Raw genomic sequence first — 22,977 nt, 5'->3', positions numbered from 1 at the left:
TCACCCTAAGTTTCTGCCAAAGGTCGTGTCGGAGTTCCATCTGAACCAGTCAATTGTCTTGCCAACATTTTTTCCCCGTCCTCATTCCTGCCCTGCTGAACGTCAGCTGCACACATTGGACTGCAAGAGAGCATTGGCCTTCTATCTGGAGCGGACACAGCCCCACAGACAGTCCGCCCAATTGTTTGTTTCTTTTGATCCCAATAGGAGGGGAGTGGCTGTAGGGAAACGCACCATATCCAATTGGCTAGCAGATTGCATTTCCTTCACTTACGCCCAGGCGGGGCTGGCTCTTGAGGGTCATGTCACGGCTCATAATGTTAGAGCCATGGCTGCGTCGGTAGCCCACTTGAAGTCAGCCTCTATTGAAGAAATTTGCAAAGCTGCGACGTGGTCATCTGTCCACACATTCACATCTCATTACTGCCTGCAGCAGGATACCCGACGCGACAGTCGGTTCGGGCAGTCAGTTCTTCAGAACCTGTTTGGGCTTTAGGATCCAACTCCACCCCCCGAGGGCCCTGTTTGTTCTGTTCCAGGCTACACTCTCAGTTAGTTGGTAAATTTTTTAGGTCAATCTCAGTTATGTCCTCGCCGTTGCGAGGCCCAATTGACCATGGTTGTTGTTTTGAGTGAGCCTGGGGGCTAGGGATACCCCATCAGTGAGAACAAGCAGCCTGCTTGTCCTCGGAGAAAGCGAATGCTACATACCTGTAGAAGGTATTCTCCGAGGACAGCAGGCTGATTGTTCTCACCAACCCGCCCGCCTCCCCTTTGGAGTTGAGTCTTCCCTTGAAGTGTATTGTCTTGCTACATACTGGACTGGCCGGCTCGAGCCGGTTTCGGGCGGGAAGACGGCTGCGCATGCGCAGTGCGCATGGGCGCGCGAGGACTAGCAAAGGCCTTTGCTAGTAAACTTTCCGATGGAGGGGGCTGCCGAGGACGTCAACCCATCAGTGAGAACAATCAGCCTGCTGTCCTCGGAGAATACCTTCTACAGGTATGTAGCATTCGCTTTGGTACCCATTGTTATCTTAAAACTGTTAGTGTGGGTTGACCTGGTGGTGCCCTAGCGAACACTGTACACTGCCATTCAAAAGATCTAGGTTTGATTCTTGGATCTGGATTTGCTTCTTGGCCTAACTGTGGACATTGCAGAGGCAGCAGTCATAGAGGGGTAGTTACTAACTTAAGTTAAGGGAATAATGCTTATTTTTTTGCCAGATATACCCTCCTGTTTACAAAGTCGCGCTAGCGGCTGCCAGTGTGGTAATGCCAACGCAGCTCATTCACTTTGAGTTGACTGTGTCGGCATTGCTGCACAGTTTTGTAAACAGGGGGGGATAGTTACTAACTTAAGGGAATAATGTACATTTTTTGCCAAATAATGCATGTTAAGTAGCGAAATCATATTTTATTTGTTGTTAATGCAAATTATTTTAGCCCAGTACACGTTAAGTAATAATGATATGCAAAGCATCAAAACGAAAAACAGAGCTTGTGTTTGATCTCACAGGCTTTGTTAGTCATGAAAAGATAATTCCTGCTTCAAGCTGGCTTTTTTTTTTCTCCTTGGGAGCATCTAGCGTGCAATCTAATATTCCAAGCAGCCCATTTAAAGGGGCCAATGAATGAGGAAACAACTTGCCAATTCCCCACCCCCAATCACCCCAACAGAAACACTCTCACCCCTGACTCCCCAACAAGAACCTCTCAACATGAACCCTATACCTCCCTTATTCCCCATTACTTACCGTGGGTTTCTCTGGTGGCTAGTGGGGGAGGGGGAATAGGAGTGATCCCCAGCTGCGCCTGCCCCATCAACACCCCAGTTCAAAATGGCACTGAAAGCCTCTTGTGGCTCTACTGCTAGGGATCATGCTGCCTTTTAAGAATGCTCTCTTTTATTTGGTGTCTTGATCATTAGTGGTAATAGGATGAGATTACTGCTAGAGGGCTTGTGAAGCAATATTGAATCTGGGCACTGATGGTAAAGGATATCTGGGATCAATTATGATATTCCTACTACTACTACTACTTATTTCTATAGTGCTATTAGACGTCCACAGTGCTGAACACTAAATTCGTATGAGACAGTCCCTGCTCAACAGAGCTTACAATCTAATCAAGACAGACAAACAGGACAAATAAGGGTTAGGGAATTACTCCTTTTGGGAATGATAAAACAGACCTAGGTACTGAACAGGTGAGTAGGAGTTTGGAGTTAAAAGCAGCCTCAAAAAGGTGGCCTTTTAGCCATATTCAAATCTAAGCTAAAAAGCCTCATTTTTGAGGCTGCTTTTAACTCCTAACTCCTACGCACCTGTCCTGTACCCTTTGTCTGTTTTATTAGTCCCACAAAGAGTAGTTCCCTAATCCCTTTTTTGTCCTGTTTGTCTTGAATAGATAGTCCCTGCTCAACAGAGCTTACGGTCTCATATTCCCAGCAGCAGCAGCAACATAAAATTTAATTTCCATCCACGTCACTAGCCTATGGTACTAAGGTTCCATAAATTAGTGACTTGTATGGTAAATTTGGCTGCAGTAACATTGCGAACTTTATTACAGCTTAGTAACTACCCTGTTAGCCCATATTGAGAAGGGAATCTCTGCCTTTGCACAACAGTGACACCAAGTGGTTAAATGTAGGGTCTATATTTGCCAGGATCTGGAGGGTGCTGCTAATTCTGGTCCCTGGCTAGGGATGGACACTGCAATAGGGAACTGAGTTGGGAAGAAAGATATAAAAATAAGGCACTTTAGCCCAACAGAGGCCAGCTGCAATTGGACTGGTAGCTGAAAAGAAGAAATTGCCAGACCTGAAAAGTCTTTTCACAAAAAAAAAAAATCTCTGTACATATAGGAGGCAACTTTTATAGTTATTTTCACATGTATGTGGCCACATATGTGCATAAATAGCCTCTTATAAAATACAACTGGTGTTAAAATTAAGCACCATGACATGATGACACATATTTTGCTGATAGGCACATACAGGGTAGAATTTGGGCAGAACATGGGCAGAGTTCACAAGTGCACACATAGATTGTAAAAAGAAAAAAAGCTACTCGACAGATGTACATGAATAATTTAGGTGCAGTCATTAATACCCGCTCGACAACATGTGTAAGTGGCCGTGCCGACAAGGTAGGTATGATTTCTACCACTTGGCTAGTATTTTATAAACACACGGAGGGGCATTTTTCATATGACATCCAAATCCAATTTTGGACATTTTGCAAAAGACATTCAAAAATCCAGTGTCAAACATGGTCATTTTTTAATTAAAAAAAATGTATATCTTTTTGGTTTGAAAATTGCCCTATTTTAGACATTTTTTTGTGCTCAGTGTATCTTTCTTTAAGGGCCATTTTCAAACAAAAAATAGCCAAGGGAAAAAGGCACAAAAGGTAAGTTTTATGCACTGCCATTTGGAAAGTCACCGGTTCAACTCCCAACAACTTCTCTGTTCCTGAGTCCTCTGGCATAAGCAGGGTTGCCAGGTGGAAAATTTTTTTCCCACCCAAACCAGCCTAAATCCAGCCCAAAACCCGCCCAAACTCAAACCCCGTCCCTGACACCCCCACCCCCGCGTCATCACCCCCGCCCCCGCCGTCATCAACCCCGCCCCCGCCGGCCCCGCCTCCCCCGTCACCGGCCCCGCCCAGAACATCACTAACCCCGCCCAAAACGTCACTAACCCGCCCCCCGCGGCCGAAAAAATCGTCTGAAAACCACCCAAAAAAAAAAAAAGAAGCCCAAAAAACCGCAACCCGCCGCGGGCAAAACTTTCCCGCGGCAGGTCGCGGAAAACCGCCCAATTGGGCGGTAAAACCACCCACCTGGCAACACTGGGCACAAGTCATTGTCATTGTGTAAGGGTGACATCTAGTGGCCAGATTCAAGGTCAATAATTGCAGAGTTCGGGGATGAGTTCTACTTTATGAAGCGCATCTGAGGACTCTCTCTACAATGATCATACCCAGATGTACTAGTGACAAGGGAGGGGAGGGGTGGGGGGAGGATATAAAATTCACATTTTGAAGAAAGGCTTATGGCACCAGATACTATCCTTAGATATGGTTGGGCTGGTTAAAATAGCCCCCAATAAACCAAAACAAATAATTAGACATAAAAGACCTGGCAGAATCTTTCTGTGTGGGCTTAAATGTTGGATTTTGGTGTATTATACCAAGATGAAGTATGTCTCCTCACTTTCTGTACTTTGGATTGTTTGGCTGTTGGTTTTAAATTTATTATGTTGAAGCACTGACACATTTTTTGCAGTGTTTTTCAAGATGTTATCAAAGATACTGTTTCTTTTTGTCACCAGGAGAGGAAGTGGATCTGTGCAAAATTTATGGTGAAGTTGGCAAACTGATTGCTAGTCAAGCACAAAGAGACAAACAAAGCCAAGTTGGTAGATATGAGCAGTCAGAATCAGCTAACCAGAAATCAAGGTAATTTAAGAAAAATCTCCAATGTTCTTTTATTTCTAAATAAAATGAAGAATAGGGAAAACCATAACTGTGCCATTTTTATGTCTAGACCAGTTCCAAGAAGGAGATGGGGAAGGGAGAGGACTATGAAAAGGATACGCAGACATAAAAGAGGAGAGCTCTTCCCTTGGTACTCTGATCTCATCCCATGGTTTTCAGTATCATCTTTACGCTGATGACTCCCAGATCTACCTCTCCACACCAGAAATCTCAGCAGGAATCCAGGCCAAAGTATCAGCCTGCCTGTCTGACATTGCTGCCTGGATGTCTCAGCGCCATCTGAAACTAAACACGACCAAGACTGAGCTTCTTATCTTTCCCCCTAAACCAACCTCTCCTCCTCCCCCATTCTCTATTTCTGTGGATAACACTCTCATCCTTCCTGTCTCATCAGCTCCTAACCTTGGGGTCATCTTCGACTCCTCCCTCTCCTTCTCTGCACATATTCAACAGACTGCTAAAACCTGTCGTTTCTTTCTCTATAATATCAGCAAAATTCGCCCTTTCCTTTCTGAGCACACTACCAGAACCCTCATCCACGCTGTTATCACCTCTCGTTTAGACTATTGCAACTTGCTTCTCACAGGTCTCCCACTTAGCCATCTCTCTCCTCTTCAATCTGTTCAAAAATTCTGCTGCACGACTAATATTCCGCCAGGGTCATTATGCTCATATTAGCCCTCTCCTCAAGTCACTTCACTGGCTTCCTATCCATTTCCGCATACAGTTCAAACTCCTCTTATTGACCTATAAGTGCATTCACTCTGCAGCTCCTCAGTACCTCTCCACTCTCATCCCTCCCTTCATTCCTCCCCGGGAACTCCGTTCACTGGGTAAATCTCTCTTATCTGCACCCTTCTCCTCCACTGCTAACTCCAGACTCCGTTCCTTTTATCTTGCTGCACCATATGCCTGGAATAGACTTCCTGAGCCGGTACGTCAAGCTCCATCTCTGACTGTTTTCAAATCTAAGCTAAAAGCCCACTTTTTTGATGCTGCTTTTAACTCTTAACCCTTGTTCACTTGTTCAGAACCCTTATTTTATCATCCTCACTTTAATATTCCCTTATCTCTTGTTTGTCCTGTTTGTCTGTCCTAATTAGAGCAGGGACTGTCTCTTCATGTTCAAGTGTACAGCACTGCGTACGTCTAGTAGCGCTATAGAAATGATAAGTAGTAGTAATATGTGGGACCCGCCAAAATCTCTCAGTGTTGGCTATGTTTCCAGATCTTGTGCATTTTTTTAATGTCACTGCCCCAGATTGCTCTCTGCTGTCTTCTCACGCTTTAGCCCTCTCTATGCAGTCCATGAAAGCCTCTGAACCCATGATCAGTGTCTCATTTTCCTTTTGGCCAGGCAAGGTTCTTCCATCTCTCATCTTCTTCTGTACTTTTCAACTGAGATCATGCCCTTCCAGCTGATTTTCAGAATTCTCTAACACCACATTTCAAATGCCACTATTCCCTCTTTACTGTAAAGAAATTTTAAAAATAAAATGGGAATAATATTCTGTAATGGTTCTCCCTATTTAGAACATTGATTATATTAAAGGAGATATGTATGCATAAAGAAATCTATAAATTATTCTTAAATAATGTGAAGGTGTTCAGAACCGCTTTCAGCTGCGGGCTAGAAACAAAAATATTCAATCATCGCACCAATCCAGTGACTTTTCAAGGTTTCAATAATCAATTCTTAATAGTCTACAAAGTTTCACTTAGCTTAACCAGATAATCCTTCAAAAACTTCTTAGTAGTCCACGTTGAATCAGCTGCTTGTTCTTGTGTGCTTTAAAATGACTTTTTAACATGCTTGTGTTTTCCTATAATTGTTCAAATTCCATCTTCCAACTTCTCGCTGATTTCAACATAGTCCTATGTTTCGCAGATTGCATCAAACTAATCTATCATTTATTTAGCTATGCAGTCAGGATGAGAGCCTACCGACACTATGCCCCTCATTCAATTCCAGCCAAGCCCCAAGTCCCCACTTTCCTAATATCCAACCAATATTAGACTCTGGGTGGGAGACCAGAAAGAGGCAATCTCAGAGTCTCCACCTCAGTCTGAGTCCCCAGTCTCCTGCATCCCTATGTCCTGAGTATCTGCCCTCCTGCCTCCTTATCCCCTTCCCTAGCATAGGCCATCTACTTCCTTCTCCAATGTACATTTATCTTGCCTTTCCTCCTTTTACTCCAGCATCCATCTGTCACGAAACTACACTAGCACCCTGCTCCCACCGACTAGGTCACAACTGCCTCTGGGTGAGTGTCCTTCTCTCCAGTTTTCCCCACAGTTCTCAGAAAGCACTCACAGGCCCAACACACAAACCACCAGGATTCTTTATCAGTCCAGACAGGCAGAACGAACAAACAAATGTATTTATTCTCACACTGGAACAATGAACAAATCATGTGCAATTAGCAAACAATAACAGGTAGCTGAAATATGGATCAATTATAACACTAACTAAACATCTGCATATTGTCTAAACAGTACCTGGGAAGGCCATGATATATAACTGTTCACAGAGCCTCAGCAAAGAGATCTGCCTCTTTTTTCCTCCCGGGCTGAAACTGAAGCAATAGCCAGCATCTGCTGAGTAATTTCAAATTCCAGGCCAATCAGAGCCCAGAATAGTCAAGTTTCAAATAAAAACTGGTTACATCACTGCAGGCACTTCCTATTATCTGTATGCCAACTAAAACAAAGAGAAGTTAGTCCTCTGTAACAGCTTTAAACATAAACATGCACCACCCGCTGGCCAAACTAGAGAAATACACTTCAGAACATAATCAATGCAGGAAAATATCCAATACATTTTACAGGCTTAATACACACTGTTTCTTCACATCTCTCCCTCCTTAAGAGAGAGACCCCGGATTGCAGCTTCCACAGACCGCTGATCAGGTCTCGACAGTTCAGTGTCAGGGTGGTTCTGGCTGTTCCTTTCTGGAGAGGCTATCAGCTTTGCCACGTTCATTGCCCTTTTGGTGCCTATAACTGTAGTTTTTATCACACTCAGTACATGCTATCAGTCTTAATGCTGTATGTTTCAGTCCCCGAATAGTAAGGAGTATCTTCTGACAGAAACTTTTACCAAACACAGCACATGTGAATGATTTTACTCCTGTGTGTATTCTCTGGTGCTTTGTTAGCTGTGATTTAGGGATAAAGTTTTTTTCTACAATGGTTTCTTCCCTGAAGGGATTCTATGCTGCTTTGACAATAATTTCTGGCAACTGAAACGTTTCTTACACTCCGTACGTAAACTGGTCTCCTGGGTGAAATTTTACATTTCTTGTGGAGCTTTTTTACTGGTTGAACCTACTGTCCTAACCAGGACATGAAGATAGTCTATTATCAGTGTTTTTCTGATATTCTATAATGTTTGCTTTATTGTTACAGCTTTTCCCATATTCTAGACTTGTACATAATCCATTTTCTTTTTTCTTTTTTTATATTTTATTTATAGTTTTAATTATAATTCACAAGGATAACCTTGTTAAAGCAATACAGGTAAAGAAATATTTAAACTTAAGAATTTGTAGCATTCTCATCAAATAGAAATTTACATTTCTGTCATAAATAAAAAAATAGGAAAATTATAATGAGTATAATTACAAATACAAATAAATGTTTAACCTTTCTTAGACCCCAATAATTGCGTGGGGGGAAAAGAGTAAGAGAAGTTATATAGGCATTAATCAAATTAAACTAGACCTTAGTAGGCACTCATGTTTAAATAAAATACAGGCTGTAAATTCCAGAATTAACTTATTTCACTGTTTTAACTTCTAGAAACACTTTAAGCTGTTCCGGCGAAAAGAAATTATATTTTGTTTGACCCAATTTCACTACACACTTGCATGGGTATGCTAGGAAAAAAGTAGCTCCAATCTCTATAGTTTTTTGTTTCAAGGCAAGAAATTGTTTTCTTTTTTGTTGAGTCATTTTTGTCACGTCAGGATAGATCCAAACCTTAATACCATGGAATTGGGCTTTTATATTTTTGAAGTGTAATCTTAAGATACTATTGTAATCTTGTTCAAATACCATTGCAACGATCACCGTGGCTCTGTGTATGATTATATCAGAAGATTGTTCCAATATTTCTGAAATATTTTGTAAATTAGCGGTATCTTTTTCATGATCTTGCTGTCCATCTTTAGATTGAGGAATAAAATATATATTTTATTTATAGGGGGTATTGCCGCCTGAGGAATATGGAGAATTTCCATTAAATATTTATGAAAAGTATCTGTAAGCGTTTCCCCTGCTATTATAGGAAAATTCAAAAGACGGAGGTTGAGACACAGATTAAAGTTTTCAATTTGTTCAATCTTTCGTCGAATATCTGGAGAGTCTTTAGAAACCACACATTTAAATTCTTTCAAGATATCTACTTCTTGTTTTATAGAATGAACTTGTGTTGTTAAATCAGTTTTAACAGAGTCTACGGTGCTTTTCATTTCTTCAAATTTGATATTAAGGCTTTTTACATCACCTGACGTCTTCTGAAGTGTGTCTGTGATCTGGTCTAACATCGCCTTTAGGGTTTCCAGGGACACCTCCGAGGTCTGCGCTGCAATGGGGACACTTCCCCCAACGCCCCGGACTATCGGTTGTTTGCCTGGGTCCTCACCAGACGCCCTCGTCGAAATCACTTCCTGATCGACGGGGTTTCTCTCCAGGGTCACTCGCGATGCCGGGCTGGGAGGAATCAGCGATGTTGATGGTGGAGACAGGGAGATTTCCTCTCCCAGCAGGGTTTCCGCTTCCCCAGAGACTCCTGCAATGGGATCCAGTCCCCGAATAGTTCTGGAGACACCCGGGAAGAAACGCTCAATCGGCATTTGAACCGGAGAGGAGGTTGAGGTAGGTGGAGGCACTACTCTCACCACTGCCTTTCGTTTTGTATGAGGCATTGTGTGTTAGAAGAAAAAAATTTTGGCTCGTATCCGCTGAGCATCTCAAACACCGACTGGTGCGGCAGGCATCTTAGTTTCCCCCTCCTGTGCGCTCAATCCATTTTCTTTACTATTTTTCAGGTGCTGCATTAGCTCCTTTTTCATACTGCAATCTTTCTCATAATTAGAGCATGTAAAATGTGTGTCTTTCATAGGCGCCCGGTATAAGAGGCTTGGAGAGGCTAAGCCTCCCCCCTGCTGCAGCAGAATGGATCAGCTGTGGAGTCCAGCTGCTCTGAGGGGATTAAATTGTTGATTTACCTCCATCCTCACAGCAGGAGCTGCAGTGAAAGCCCTCTAGCAGTTGTAGAAATTGGTTTATGGTTTGTTTACCTTACTGCTGGGAAAGCAGGGGGGGTTGGCTGGAGGTGTCCTGGGTTGCCAGGGAGATATTTAACGAGGATGACTTCCTGACCTGCACTGAGGACAGATAGCAGCAGAATGGATACAGGGCCAGCATGATCAGAAAAAGTCACCAGACAACAAAGGTAGAAAAGATCATTTTATTTTCATTATAGTGTTTGGAATATGTCCACTTTGAAAATCAGGTGCTCAACATTAAAAGTTTATATTTATTTACTTATTTATGGCATTTTATCCCACATTAAACATGAATTAGGGTGTTTTGTGGCTCTACATGAGAATTGTGATGATATGATCCCTTGTTTCATATTGTTGACAGTCTGCATTTTCCGTATGGGTGGTATATTGGTGTATTAGGTATGCCCAGTGTAATATTTATGGTACAGTAAGGTTCTGAGTGTGTTTTTGGACAAAGTTGTGCATAGTGTTTTGCAGTTGAGCGATTGTGTTAGAATATGCTTTGAGCAACCACTTTATTCTTTGACATATGATACATATCTAATATCTAAATTTAATAAAAGGTATTGTGACTTTTATTTATTTATTTTTTCTGCTTGTTATCAGACAATTATGGATTTAAGCTCCACCCCTGGCCCCACCCCTAACCCTGCCCCCTTTAGCCTCCCCAAACAGTTGGGCCTATGGTGTCTTTTATACATGTTTCCCGTTGTTCTAGTTCTACCTTTTGACTGAGGATTTTTCCACAGTCTGTACATTTAGATGGTCTCTCTTCAGTGTCAGATCACTCTGGTAATGTTTCTGCTAGGAGGTCAGGTATGGGTTCACTATCCTGACATGCTTCTGGTAGGCTGCACACAGCTAGCACCATAGCTATACGATTTGTATAGGCCTTTAACATATCTACATGAAAGGTACGCTGCTTCCTGTCTTGAGAGTCCATAAATATAACATAGTTTGATCATTCAGGCACCTTATGACCTTGTAAGGTCCCGCCCAATTAGCTTGAAGTTTATTCTGATGTACTGGGACTAAAACAAGTATCTGCTGGCCCTCATAGAACTCTCTATTTCAGGCTGTACGATCATACCAGGTCTTTTGCTTAGTTTGGGCTGCCTGCAAATTATCTCTGACAAAGCCCACAAGTTCTTCTAATCTCTGCCGCATATTAACTACATATTCAATTACAGGGGTGTCAGAGGTAAGAACTTCTCCTCCCAATGTTCTCTTATTAGTTCAAGGGGCCCTCTTGCCCTCCAGCCATAAAGCAACTCAAATGGGGAGAACCCTGTAGACTCCTGAGGTACTTCTCTGTATGCAAACAGTAGGTAGGGTAAGTATTTCTCCCAGTCATGGTTTCTTGATTCTATGAAAATCTTTAACATATGCTTTAATGTACCATTAAATCTCTCCACCAGCCCATTAGTTTCAGGGTGATATGGTGTGGTATGTACAGATTTCACTCCACAGTGTACCCGTGGATTCTGGATCAACTCGGGCATAAACTTGGTCAAAGAGTATTTCTCGTGGATATCCTACCCAGGAAAATATTTCTAGCAGGGCAGTGGCAATTTTCTCTGATTCTATGGAGGATAAAGCTACCACTTCAGGATGTCTGGTAGCAAAGTCCACTACTGTCAATCTTTTCCCAGTCCAGCTAGGGACATCTAGAGGCCCCATTATATCCACAGCTATTCTCTCAAATTCTGATAATGGGTAAAGGTTTCAGGGGAGCTTGGGGGTGATCTTGGGTCTTACCCATTCTTTGGCATGCATCACAGGCTCGACAATAATCAGCAACGGCGCAAGCCCAGCCAATAGAAATTTTGGGTCAATCTGATGTGTGTTCGTGTCATCCCCTAATGTTCTGCTAGTGGAATATCATGTGCAATCTGTAAGAGTTCTCTGTATGCCCTGGGCATTATAAGCTGCCTGCCTGCTGTCTAGGGCCTATTAAGATCAACAGGATCAATCTCTTTGTACAACAAGCCCCCTTTCCATAGGATACGATCTTTACCAGGCTCATTGGTTGGCTGACCAGCCCCTCTGCCTTAAGAGTTCCAGGTCAGGGTCAGAGTGCTGTGCTTCCTGAAAAGCATGTCCTATATCAGTATCCATATTTGGAAGGGTCTCTTCTGGTGACTCTGACAAATCCGAGTCAACAGTCTGATCAGTTGGTGTGTCAGTTAAGTCAGGCTGTTCCATACTTACAGCCCCGGTCAGCTGGTCCCACCTAGACTGGTTCAGGATTTGGAACTGGAGAGGTGATCTCTGCTGCTTCTGCTTGTTGGGCCGTCCAGGCCTGACTACAGGTCACCATAGCGGACATGCTGACTCTGCTATCAAGGGTAATGTTCATTGGACCCATGTCGGATACAGAGAAATAGGCATAATGAAAAACATGCCGGTCCCATACAGCATTGGTACTGGCATGTTTTTCATTATGCCTACTTCTCTGTATCCAGGCTTGGTACCCCAATCCAGGAATACTCGAGCAATGGATCCATTGGCTAGCACAACTTCTGCAGTTCGCCCTGGTAGAATAGCATCTTCTGGCACTAGCTCTAGTCGTAACGAAGTCATGCTAGAGCCAGTGTCCACAAGCCCAGTTACCTGGGTCTGATTCACAATTACTGGGGTGCTGTAGTGTTGTGGAAACCCATCTGCTTCCTTGCTTGATGAATAGCCAGTAGCTTTTTGTGCTGCCGCAACTGTGTGGGTCTCTGTGGTACTGGAGCCACCCTCAAAAGCTGCCAGCCTTGGTACAGGAACTTGAATGCCTTTTAGTGCAGGCTTGGGATTATCTGGGCAATCCGCTTTGAAATGTCCTGTGCGCCCACAGTGGTAACAAGGACATTCATGCTTGAAGTCTAGGTTTTTTGGGAACATTAGAGGGTTTGCTGGCAACCCTTAGATACTGGCACATGTGGATATGGACGGCTTCTCTTTGCCAACCAGGGAGGGTTAGCCGTAAAGATGTCAGCCAACTCAGCCACTTTCTCTGGAGCATGGGGCTGGTGATCTTGAACATGTTCCCTCACCTCTGGATGACAACGCTGAAGAAACTGTTACAGGACCATCAAGTTTTTCATCCTCCAGGATTTGCTGAGCCACCGCTGATGTTGGTATCTTAGCTGAATCACAGACTCGCTGTGAGTATCATCCACCCCCTTTTGCAAAGTCCAGAACTTTAGTCTGTAGGACTCGGGGCTAGTGGCATAACGGTTCAACAAAGCTTTGCGCAGCTCCTCAAACTGGGAGCTCGTCTCCATGGACAGTCCTTAGAATGCCTCAAGTGCTCTACTGGTGAGCTTTCCTCCCAGATACCACACCCAGTCTTTCTGAGGAATCTCATTGAGGCAGCAAATTTTTTTCAAAAGCAGTTAGATATCAATCTATGTCACCTCTGGTAACATCAAACTGTGAAAAAAAAAGTTGGGTGCGATCCGGGCTGTGGATCCTGCCTTGGTGCAGGGGGTTGGGCTGGAGCTTTGGATATGAGCCATTTCCATCTTTAATTTCTGCAGCTGGAACTCCCGCTCCTCACGCCACTGGCTAGGCTCCTGCTTATTTATCTAAATAAGTAGCTTTCCAGGTTAATCAAAATTCATCGCAACTGCTCTGTTTTCCTACTGTAAATGAATTAAACATAAACGTATTTCAGAGTCTTCTTTTTCATTTCAGGAAGTTTCTTTGTGTAACATAAGACGACAGACTTCTTATTCTTTCTTCCAAAAGGTTTTGAAAGCCTCTCTGTTTAAAGCTGTTGCAAAAGGGAACCTACGCTGGCATGTGTTTCACGTGTGCTGAGGCCCCCTTTTACCTCAGCAGTTAAAAGGGAAGTCTTTCTTTCCTGCAGGAAATGGCCGTGTGGCAAGTAAAGCACTTGCTGCGCAGCCATTTGGGAGGGGGGGGGGAGCCCTTACCGCCACCCATTGAGGTGGCGATAAGGGCTCCCGCGCTAAGCCGGCGGTAACCGGGCAGCACTTGACACTACCCGATTACTGCCGGGTACACCCCGGTGCTACAAAAATTAATATATTTTTGTAGCGCCAGATGTGGTGGTGCGCTAGGGGTGGGAAGTACTGCCAGGCTGCTGCGGTAGCCTGGCGGTACTTTCTGTTTAGCGAATGGTAAGGCCACATTGGGCTTACCACCACTTAGTAAAAGGCGCCCTAAGTATTTTAAAAATTATTGATTTATGTAAATTTTAATGTTAGGATTTTAAGAAATCACCTAATAATTGTTTTTTCTTTTAAATTGTGAATTCACATAGGTTGCTGGCTTTTTTTATGAAAGCCACCTTGGACTTACATAGGGATTTGGCAGGTTGTAAGTAAAGTACCTAGATTATATTAGGTTAGATATTTCCTAACTTGCCTTAGGTTCTCATGCAACCTGCTGGCAGCAGTTCTGAATTGAAGCCAAGGAATGATTCATTACTTGCCACTGTTGCGTGACTCTCAAGAGAACATGTGTCGCTGGATGCCTAAACTTCCATGTTGTTTTTTAAACTCTTGCACAAACAACAAGGGAGTTAATACACCACGTAGTACACAGCCTCCCAAGAGGAGACTGAAGCTGGCTCAGAAAGCAGTCAGCTGCACTAGCAGCAACAGCAAGATGAGAGGCAAGGGTTGACAGTCCTGATTGCTGTCTTATTGAAGGAGAGCATGCAGCTGACAGGGGAGGGGGAGACAAGCAGTATGAGTAGGGGTTGACTAACAGGCAGGCTTGTTGTGGTTCGCTGTCAGGCTGACTAGGTGAGAGTCTGAGTTGCAGACTGGCTAGGACTGGTCACTGGCAGGGCCATCTCAAAGATGTCTGATTCCATAGGTCCTTGGTCTTCACTACCAGTCCTCAGGTACATGAGAGAGATTTGCATGTATACTGCTTCCATTTTTATTCACTACATATTCAGCACTGCAAAATAACTAGGAGAGATGGGTTTATATTTTGCATAAGCCTCATAAATACTTTGTTTTATATATATACTAGCCATTGAGCCCATTAAAATGGGCTGGTATTGGGGCTTTCGGAGGTCGACGCTGGCCCCCCTCCCCCCCGTGTGGTTGCCACCGCTCCCCCCCCCCCCCCCGCAAGGTTGCCGCCGCCCCCAGCCCTCCACCCGGCCCAGGCCCTCTCTCTCCACTAGTGAACTTACATCCATTTGCTGGAACGCAGCAGGGCAGATCAGCTGAGCTGCCGTCGGCCTTCCTTCTCTGCCTGTGTCCCGCCCTCGAGTGATGTAACGTCAGCGAGGGCGGGACACAGGCAGGGAAGGAAGGCGGACAGCAGCTCAGCTGATGTGCGTGCTGCGTTCCGGCGAATGGATGTAAGTTCAGTAGCTGAGAGAGGGCCTGGGCCGGGTGGAGGGCTGGCGGCGGCGACACCGGGTGGGGGGAGCGGTAGCGGCGACCTCGGGCAGGGGGGAGCGGTAGCGACGTCGGCCGGCTTTACGCAGTTTCCCTCTCTGTCCCGCCCCCGTCATCACGTATTGACGCGGGGGCGGGACAGAGAGGGAAGTCTCTACTGCGCATTTGATATCAATATATATAAAGGCGAGTGTCGTACTCACTCGCAAATGTGCAGTAGAGACCTTCTCTGCCCCGCCCCGGCGTCAATACGTGATGACGGGGGGCGGAACAGAGAGGGGCTGTACTGCATTTCTGAGGGAGGGACACCGCCGTCTAACGCTCCCCCCACCCGAGTCACCGCCGCCGCCACCCACCTTCTACCCGGTCGGGCCCTCGCTCCACTATTGAAACAGCGAGGGTCCGGGAACGCAGCACTGAGCTCTGCTGAGCTGCCGACGTCGCCCTTCCTTCTTCTTCTCTGCCTCTGTCCCGCCCTCGACGACGTTACGTCACACGAGGGCGGGACAGGCAGAGAAGAAGAACGAAGGCCGACGTCGGCAGCTCAGCAGAGCTCAGTGCTGCGTTCCCGGACCCTCGCTGTTTCAATAGTGGAGCGAGGGCCCGGCCGGGTGGAAGGTGGGTGGTGACGGCTCGGGGGGGGGGGAGGCGCAAATTCGGAGGGGGAGGGGCAGCGGCGAACTCGGCGGCGGGGGCGGGCCTTTCAGCCCCCCCCCTTCCTATAATAGCCCGTTTTTACGGGCTCAAAGGCTAGTATATATATATAGAGAGAGAGATTGAGATTTATCTATTTTTTATTATTATTTTTAGAAATGTTTGCTGTAAACAAGACAGCTCTGATCATAACAAGAGAGAATGTTTGAAGATAACCCTACATCCTTCTGATACTACTTCAGAAGATAAGGCAGATTTAGTATCTTTGAGCCTTGAGGATGAAATGAAGAAATCAAATGTCAAAATATTAAGTATTAAAAATCAAAGGACAAATTCTCCTAATCTGGTAAGCCACACATTTGTTCAAGATTTCTTGCTGATGGCATTCTTGTTTCTCAGCCACATATATAAAAAAAAACGCACATGGACTGTATTCTTTCAGAAAATATTTGCATATGGCCTATTCCCCCAAAAAGTAGATACACTGGATTTTGATTAATGCTTCCTGTTGAAAATGCGGTTTAAATAGCTCCATCATTTGCCCAGAACTTACTTTGAGTTATCATTTAAAAACCCCTATGGAGTCAAGTTGGCTGACGGTAGGATGCTGGCTCCTTGAGCTCCGCTGCTTAAGCTTTTTGGAAATTATACTGTCAACATGGAAGAGATCAAGGTTTACCTTGATGTATCTACTCCAGAATCTGGACCAGTTGACAGTTTTGTCCAGCATTGAAGCCAGTTTGGAGGCCCAGATGCAGTGAACGGTTTAGTGGAGAGTATACTCAGCTCTCCTGCTTATTTGAGTTCAGATGGAAGAACTCTTCCGCAGCCGCTGTAAAGAAATATAACAGCTTGGGGAGAACCATCATTTTTTATCATATTTAACCTTCCCAGCTATTCTTTCTCAACATTCAATCCCCCTGGAGCAAATGTTTTCCATAAATAAATAAATTGTTGCTCTCATTGCAAAAGCAATGCAGACATATCCCCTCCTCTTGCTAAAACAATCTGCAAAATGACTGTAACAGAGGTCTGATATTTGATGATCACATGAGAGCCAATGAGCAACCAAAGGTGCTTCCATGCGACCATTTTTAATATTGCTGACATGTTCAGCAATATGCTGCTTAATTTTTCTACGAGTTTGTCCCATGTAATATAACGCACATGGGCAAATTATACAATAAACCACCTGTTGGCTCTCAAAAGTAGTGTTAAATTTTAAATAAAACACAGATGAGGAATGAAGTATCTGCAGCTGAGAAATTTGCAACAATAGACAATGTCCACACAGGGCATGACCCTCACTATCATAATTTTGACTCCTGCTGTTTAATATTTCCCCCATGATTTCACTTCTGCAATAAACCACTTTAGGATGATCACACAAGATTGGATGAACCTGCAAAACATGCCAATATTTTTGAATAATTTTGCTTATGGCCATCGCCTGTTGGGAATAAGGGAGGATACATACTGGGGGTCACCTCCTGAGCCTTTGGTTCGGGTAACATCAACCAAGCACTATGAGCATGCAAAGCCCATTTTATAGGCTTTTAAAATTTATTTTATGAGGGTAACCATGTTGGGCAAACTTCACGGACATGTCAACAGCTTTCTCTTTAAAATCCATGTCCGGGGCTTCCGGTGATATCATCCGCAGGGATGGCAGCAATAGCCTGAGGCTCTGATCAACCCTGGAGAAAAACACTGTGAAAATTGTGCTGAAACACAGGCTGATACCTTGGATCTTGTACAGCTGGGGTAGTTTGATTCAAACAGTGTTCTGATGGCTTCCTAAAGCAAAAAAACAGGAGAGATTAAGCAGCATTTCCCCGCTACTAAGGGTGCTGAGCATGCATGTGGAATCTGGAACCAGTTGTAATAGATGATTTTACTTACGGCCTCTGCCACTGCTGCCTTCTTTGATACGATGGTAGTTCTAGGATTCACTCAGGTGATCAACCTATGAAAAGAACTACAGTATATACTAGACTTGGGGGCTCATTTTCGAAAGAGAAAAACGTCTAAAATGTGGCATAAATCTGCATTTGGATGTTTTCTCACAAAAACATTCAAACTGGTATTTTCAAAACCAGTTTTTAGATGTTTTTCTATGAAGCCCATCAGAAGTGCGTTCCAGTCACAAGGGGTGGGGGGTGTCAGGGGCGTGTTAAGGGCGGGATCTGGGCGTTTTTTTAACACTTTGACATTTTTTAGCCATAATGGAACAAAACAAAACCATCCAGGACAAAAACTAAGATGTTTTGAGCTAGACCTGTTTTTAAGGTAACCACTGGAGGGAATCAGAGATGACCTCCCCTTACTCCCCCAGTGGTTACTAACCCCATCCCACCCCCAAAAAATGTGATTAAAAACATTACTTGCCAGCCTCAGATGTTATACTCGGGTCCATTAGAACAGTATGCAGGTCCCTGGAGTAGTCTAGTGGTGGGTGCAGTGCACTGCAGACAGGTAGACCCAAGCTTATACCTCCCCCTACCTTTTACATTTATGGAGAAACTGTGAGCCCTCCAAAACTCACCAGAAACTCACTGTATTCACATATAGGTGCCCCCTTCACCCATAAGGGCTATGGTAGTGGTGTACAGTTGGGGGTAGTGGGTGTTGTGTAGGTTTTGGGGGGGCTTGGCAGACCAGGTAAGGAAGCAGTGGTGAGATGTGTACCTGGGAGTGTTTTATGAAGTCCACTGCAGTGCCCCCTAGGGTGCTCTATTGCTTTCCTGGGATGTCAGGGGGACCAGTCTGCTAAAAATGCTGGCTCCTCTTACATCCTAATGACTTGATTTTGTGTGTTTTGCACTTGGAATTTTTTTTTTTCAAAAATGGACCAAAAACCAAAACGTCCAAAGCACAAAACCTTGTTCAAAACAGTATTTTGGGGGAAAAAAAAAGATAAGACGTTTTTTCTTTTTTGAAAATAACCTTCTTTCCTATTCAGATTTTGGACGTTTTTTTGCAAAACGTCCAAAGTCAGACTTAGACATCATATCAAAAATGCCCCTCTCTGTTACTATTTTTGTAATTTGTTATTATTGTAAACCACTTAGGACCTTCTTGGATTTCGTGCTTTATAAATCCTTGGATTAGATTAGATGAGAAAAACTATTGAATTCTGTGCTGTAAAGATGTATTCCTACACAGAATTGTTTGTACATCTCCAAATCTCTCAGAATAGGGACCATAGTTCTATTCTCTAAAAGAACGCAAATTTTGGATTAGCCTCAGTCATCCACATCCTTCAGGGTCACTACATTTAAAGTAACTGGTGCTTCAAGTTTTCTATGGCTAGTTGTAGCAAACCTGCAGGTCAGTCCACATCAGTTTAACATCGTGTGCTGAAATAAGGAAAAAGAGAATAGAGACTATAGTGTGTATATATAAGATACAATCAATCAAAATTAATTTGATATGACTCATGAACTGCACTAAGTCTGCAGCCTTTTGTTAAGTAGCAAGCTAGAGCCAAGTGAACATGTGAACCCAATGGTGGTGAAAAGTCAAATTTACTTATAAAGAAATGACAGAATGACTCCATCCCTAATTCTATAAAAGTCACCAAAAATTGCACGTGCAGGTTTGGGTGCGTGCCCGATTTGTGCACACAATTTAATTAACAAGCAATTATTTCCATTAAATTTTATGCATGAGTTGAAAATGGAAGCCTGGAAATGGGAGGGTCATGGGTGGAATAGGGGTATTCCTTACATTTATACACGCTGTTATAAAATGAGGGGGGATAGGTGCGTACATTTGCACCACGTTTTAGTTGTGCAAGTTAGGCATGATACCAGGACTTAAGTGGTATTCTATAAACCTCACCCAACTTTAAGCGCGACTTATAGAATTGCTCTTTTTTCAGCACCATATATAGAATTCAGCCCCATATTCATCTGAATATATTAGCAAATAATACTCTTTAAAAACAGTGTGCACAATCACATGAAAAAGATGGAGATCCCTGTGCTTCTAGGGCCTCTTGTATAAAGGTGCACTAGCATTTTTAGCGTGCTAAAAATTACCATGCACTAACCATGTAGATGCCTATAGGAATATTATGGGGTCTACATGGTTAGCGCATGATCATTTTTGGTGTATACTAAAAACGCTAGCGCACCTTTGTAAAAGACCCCCTTAATTTCTACAGCAGGTGCTCGTGTCTAAAGCTCCCTTTTTCCATAATTTTAATATATTATTAAACCTTAAATCTTCTGGTATTATCACATATGATACTTTTGTGTATGTCCTTAAAAAATGTTTTACTGTTCTTCATTTGATAAACAGGTAGCTACAACTAAAACATGTGTTCTTTTGTTTCCTTAGAGAGTAAGTGAAACATATCCTATCATCTATAACAACCAATTCAGCTGCAGGTTTCTAACAAACACATGGTCAAGCTCCAATGCAGATCCAGCCTCTTGTGACAACCTCTCAGAAAAGAGGGGAAATTCTGTCACATATAGAAAAGCAAATCCATTCATACAAAACCGCTTAGAGTATGCAAGAGCCTTACTTGAAAGAAGGCAAAAACAATCTTGTAATGCGTATCTGAAGAAAAATAAAAAGCTAACAACAGTTTCATCTAAACAAAAAATCAGTATTCATATTTTATCCGCTAATGGGACAAGTGAAATCTTACGACTTACAAGGGACAAGCCTGCCCCAAAACTGAATATTTCCAAGAGCACGCTGGAGACCAAAGTGCCTGTTAACAAGCAGACCTTCAAATCTGTTATCATCCCAGAGAGAAAGCATGAGCCTACTGACGCTGGTCTAGTACTAAATGGAGTAAACCCTACTATTCATTTACAGAATGAAATTTCTTCTGATAATTTGAAGTCTTTAAAATCTAACTCTCACTGCTTTTCTCATTGTCAACCTGTTACATGTTCATATTTTCACACAAATAGCAGTTTGGATAAAATGGTAACTTGGGAATATGTATCCATAGCAAAATCACTTTCAACCCCTAGATATGAAAAACATATCTTACCTAGAAAGGAAATTGCCTTGAGTGACACTAAGTTAATAAGTTCACTCTCACATCAGGAAGAGTCCATGAATGTAGTTCCTTGGGGAAGTCTGGCAAGCAGTACCATATCTGAGATTACTCCCGTGACCAAATCTCCAATTTGTGAGGATTGGAAAGAAAGTACATTTAAATCCATACCTTGGCAAAAATATTCTCGACAAACTGACTTCACTGAAGAAATGCCAACTGATGCAAAATTAGATGACAAGGAACTGTACTTAGAAATCACAAATGGACAGGACCCTCTGCAAAACTGCAATACCAGCAAGCCACCTATGATTTCATCACCACTACAAGGTCCACAGACACAGCCAGATGACAAAACTACCCAGATGCAGGAAGACATAGCACCCGAGGCTGCTGCAGCTGGAACTTTCTTTATAAGGTCTCTTCCCGTTATTAATATTCCTACAGCAGAGGGCAGTGTTTCTGAATCAGAAGAAGTCAAAACAGAGAATGATTTTGAACTATGAAAATTATAGCTCTCAAAACATGCAGTCCTATTATCCAAAACCTATTTACAGAAGACTTAATAGAAAGAATCTTCAGTATTGAAACTACTCCTAAATAGGTTACCGTTTCTGGGGTATCCCAGGAAATGATTAAGCATACATTTTCCAGGGTAAACAATAGTGTTTGTAGAAGTGACACTTGTCAACCATGTGTGATTAAAGGGATTTAAGGAAATAATTCCTGTGTTTATCAAAATTAAGAGACATTTGGAAGCAGGTATAGTACCTGAAATCTTTAAAATGGCTGAAGACCTTTATTGAAGAATATGAATGCTGATTTAAACTCTGTTGAGAACTATAGACCTATTTTATCATTGCCTTTCATGGCGAAGGAGATAGTGTATGATCAATTTTTGAACTTTTTGGATTTACATAGGATTTTAGATCCCAACCAGTTTGGATTTCGTTCACACCATGACATTGAGATCTTATTATTGTCATTGTTCGATGTGGTGTGTACTGGCATTAGTAATGGCCAACATTTTCTATTGTCTCTGTGGCATTTGATACCATAAATCATACCATCATGTTATATAGATTGCAAGGAATTGGAATAAATGGTAAAGTATTAAAATGGTTTGAATCTTTTTTTTTTTTTTTTTGGAACATAGTGGTTTCTGTATTATACAAGGTGATGAAGTGTCAGAGTTTAAGTCAGTAGTAACGGGTGTCCCACAAGGATTATGCTTGACTGCTGTTTTTAAAAATATTTTTTAATACCTCTTTGCCGATTGCTAAATTGTTTTGGCATACAATTCAGACTGTATGCAGACAACATACAATTTGTGATTCCATTGGAGAAAAGTTTTTGAGGTACATTTGCTAAATTGAAGTTAATAATGCAATCCATAGGCGGTCGGTGGCCCAACTGTTTGGGGAGGCTAAAGGGGGTGGGGTTAGGGGTGGGGCCAGGGGTGGAGCTTAAATCCATAATTGTCTGATAACACACAGAAAAAAATAAATAAAAATAAAAGTCACAATTAATACCTTTTATTAAATTTAGATATTAGATATGTATCATATGTCAAAGAATAAAGTGGTTGCTCAAAGCATATTCTAACCACAATCGCTCAACTGCAAAACACTATGCACAACTTTGTGCAAAAACACACTCAGAACCTTACTGTACCATAAATATTACACTGGGCAGAACCTAATACACTAATATACCACCCATACGGAAAATGTAGACCGTCAACAATATGAAACAAGGGATCATATCACAGTTCTCATGTAGAGCTACAAAACACCCTAATTCATATTTAATGTGGGATAAAATGCCATAAATAAGTATATAAATATAAACTTTTAATGTTGAGCACCTGATTCTCAAAGTGGACATATTCCAAACACTATAATGAAAATAAAATGATCTTTTCTACCTTTGTTGTCTGGTTGTCCGATTCTGCTGCTATCTGTTCTCAGTGCAGGTCAGGAAGTCATCCTCGTTAAATATCTCCCTGGCAACCCAGCCAACCCCCCCCCCCCCCCTGCTCTCCCAGGAGTAAGGTAAACAAACCATAAACCAATTTCTACAATTGGTTACACAAGGCTAGAGGTCTTTCACTGCAGCTCCTGCTGTGAGGATGGAGG

At 42.9% G+C, this 22,977-nt stretch overlaps 1 protein-coding gene across 1 annotated transcript in view; it reads left to right on the top strand.

The window, feature by feature from the left end:
* C6H1orf141 (chromosome 6 C1orf141 homolog) overlaps positions 1-21,643 on the top strand; it is an 88,564-nt gene extending 66,921 nt beyond the window's left edge. The window contains exons 7-9 of the mRNA XM_030207444.1: positions 4,334-4,460; positions 15,976-16,165; positions 20,164-21,643. Of these exons, the coding sequence (XP_030063304.1) occupies positions 4,334-4,460; positions 15,976-16,165; positions 20,164-21,345 (1,499 nt within the window). The 3' untranslated portion in view covers positions 21,346-21,643. The remainder of the gene's footprint in view (positions 1-4,333; positions 4,461-15,975; positions 16,166-20,163) is intronic.
* The last annotated feature ends 1,334 nt before the right edge of the window (positions 21,644-22,977 follow it).

This window comes from Microcaecilia unicolor, chromosome 6 (genome assembly GCF_901765095.1).
Source record: "Microcaecilia unicolor chromosome 6, aMicUni1.1, whole genome shotgun sequence".
Taxonomy (NCBI): Eukaryota; Metazoa; Chordata; class Amphibia; order Gymnophiona; family Siphonopidae; genus Microcaecilia; species Microcaecilia unicolor.
The sequence above is the reverse complement of the archived record's forward strand: the minus strand, read 5'-3'. Positions and strand labels throughout refer to the sequence as shown.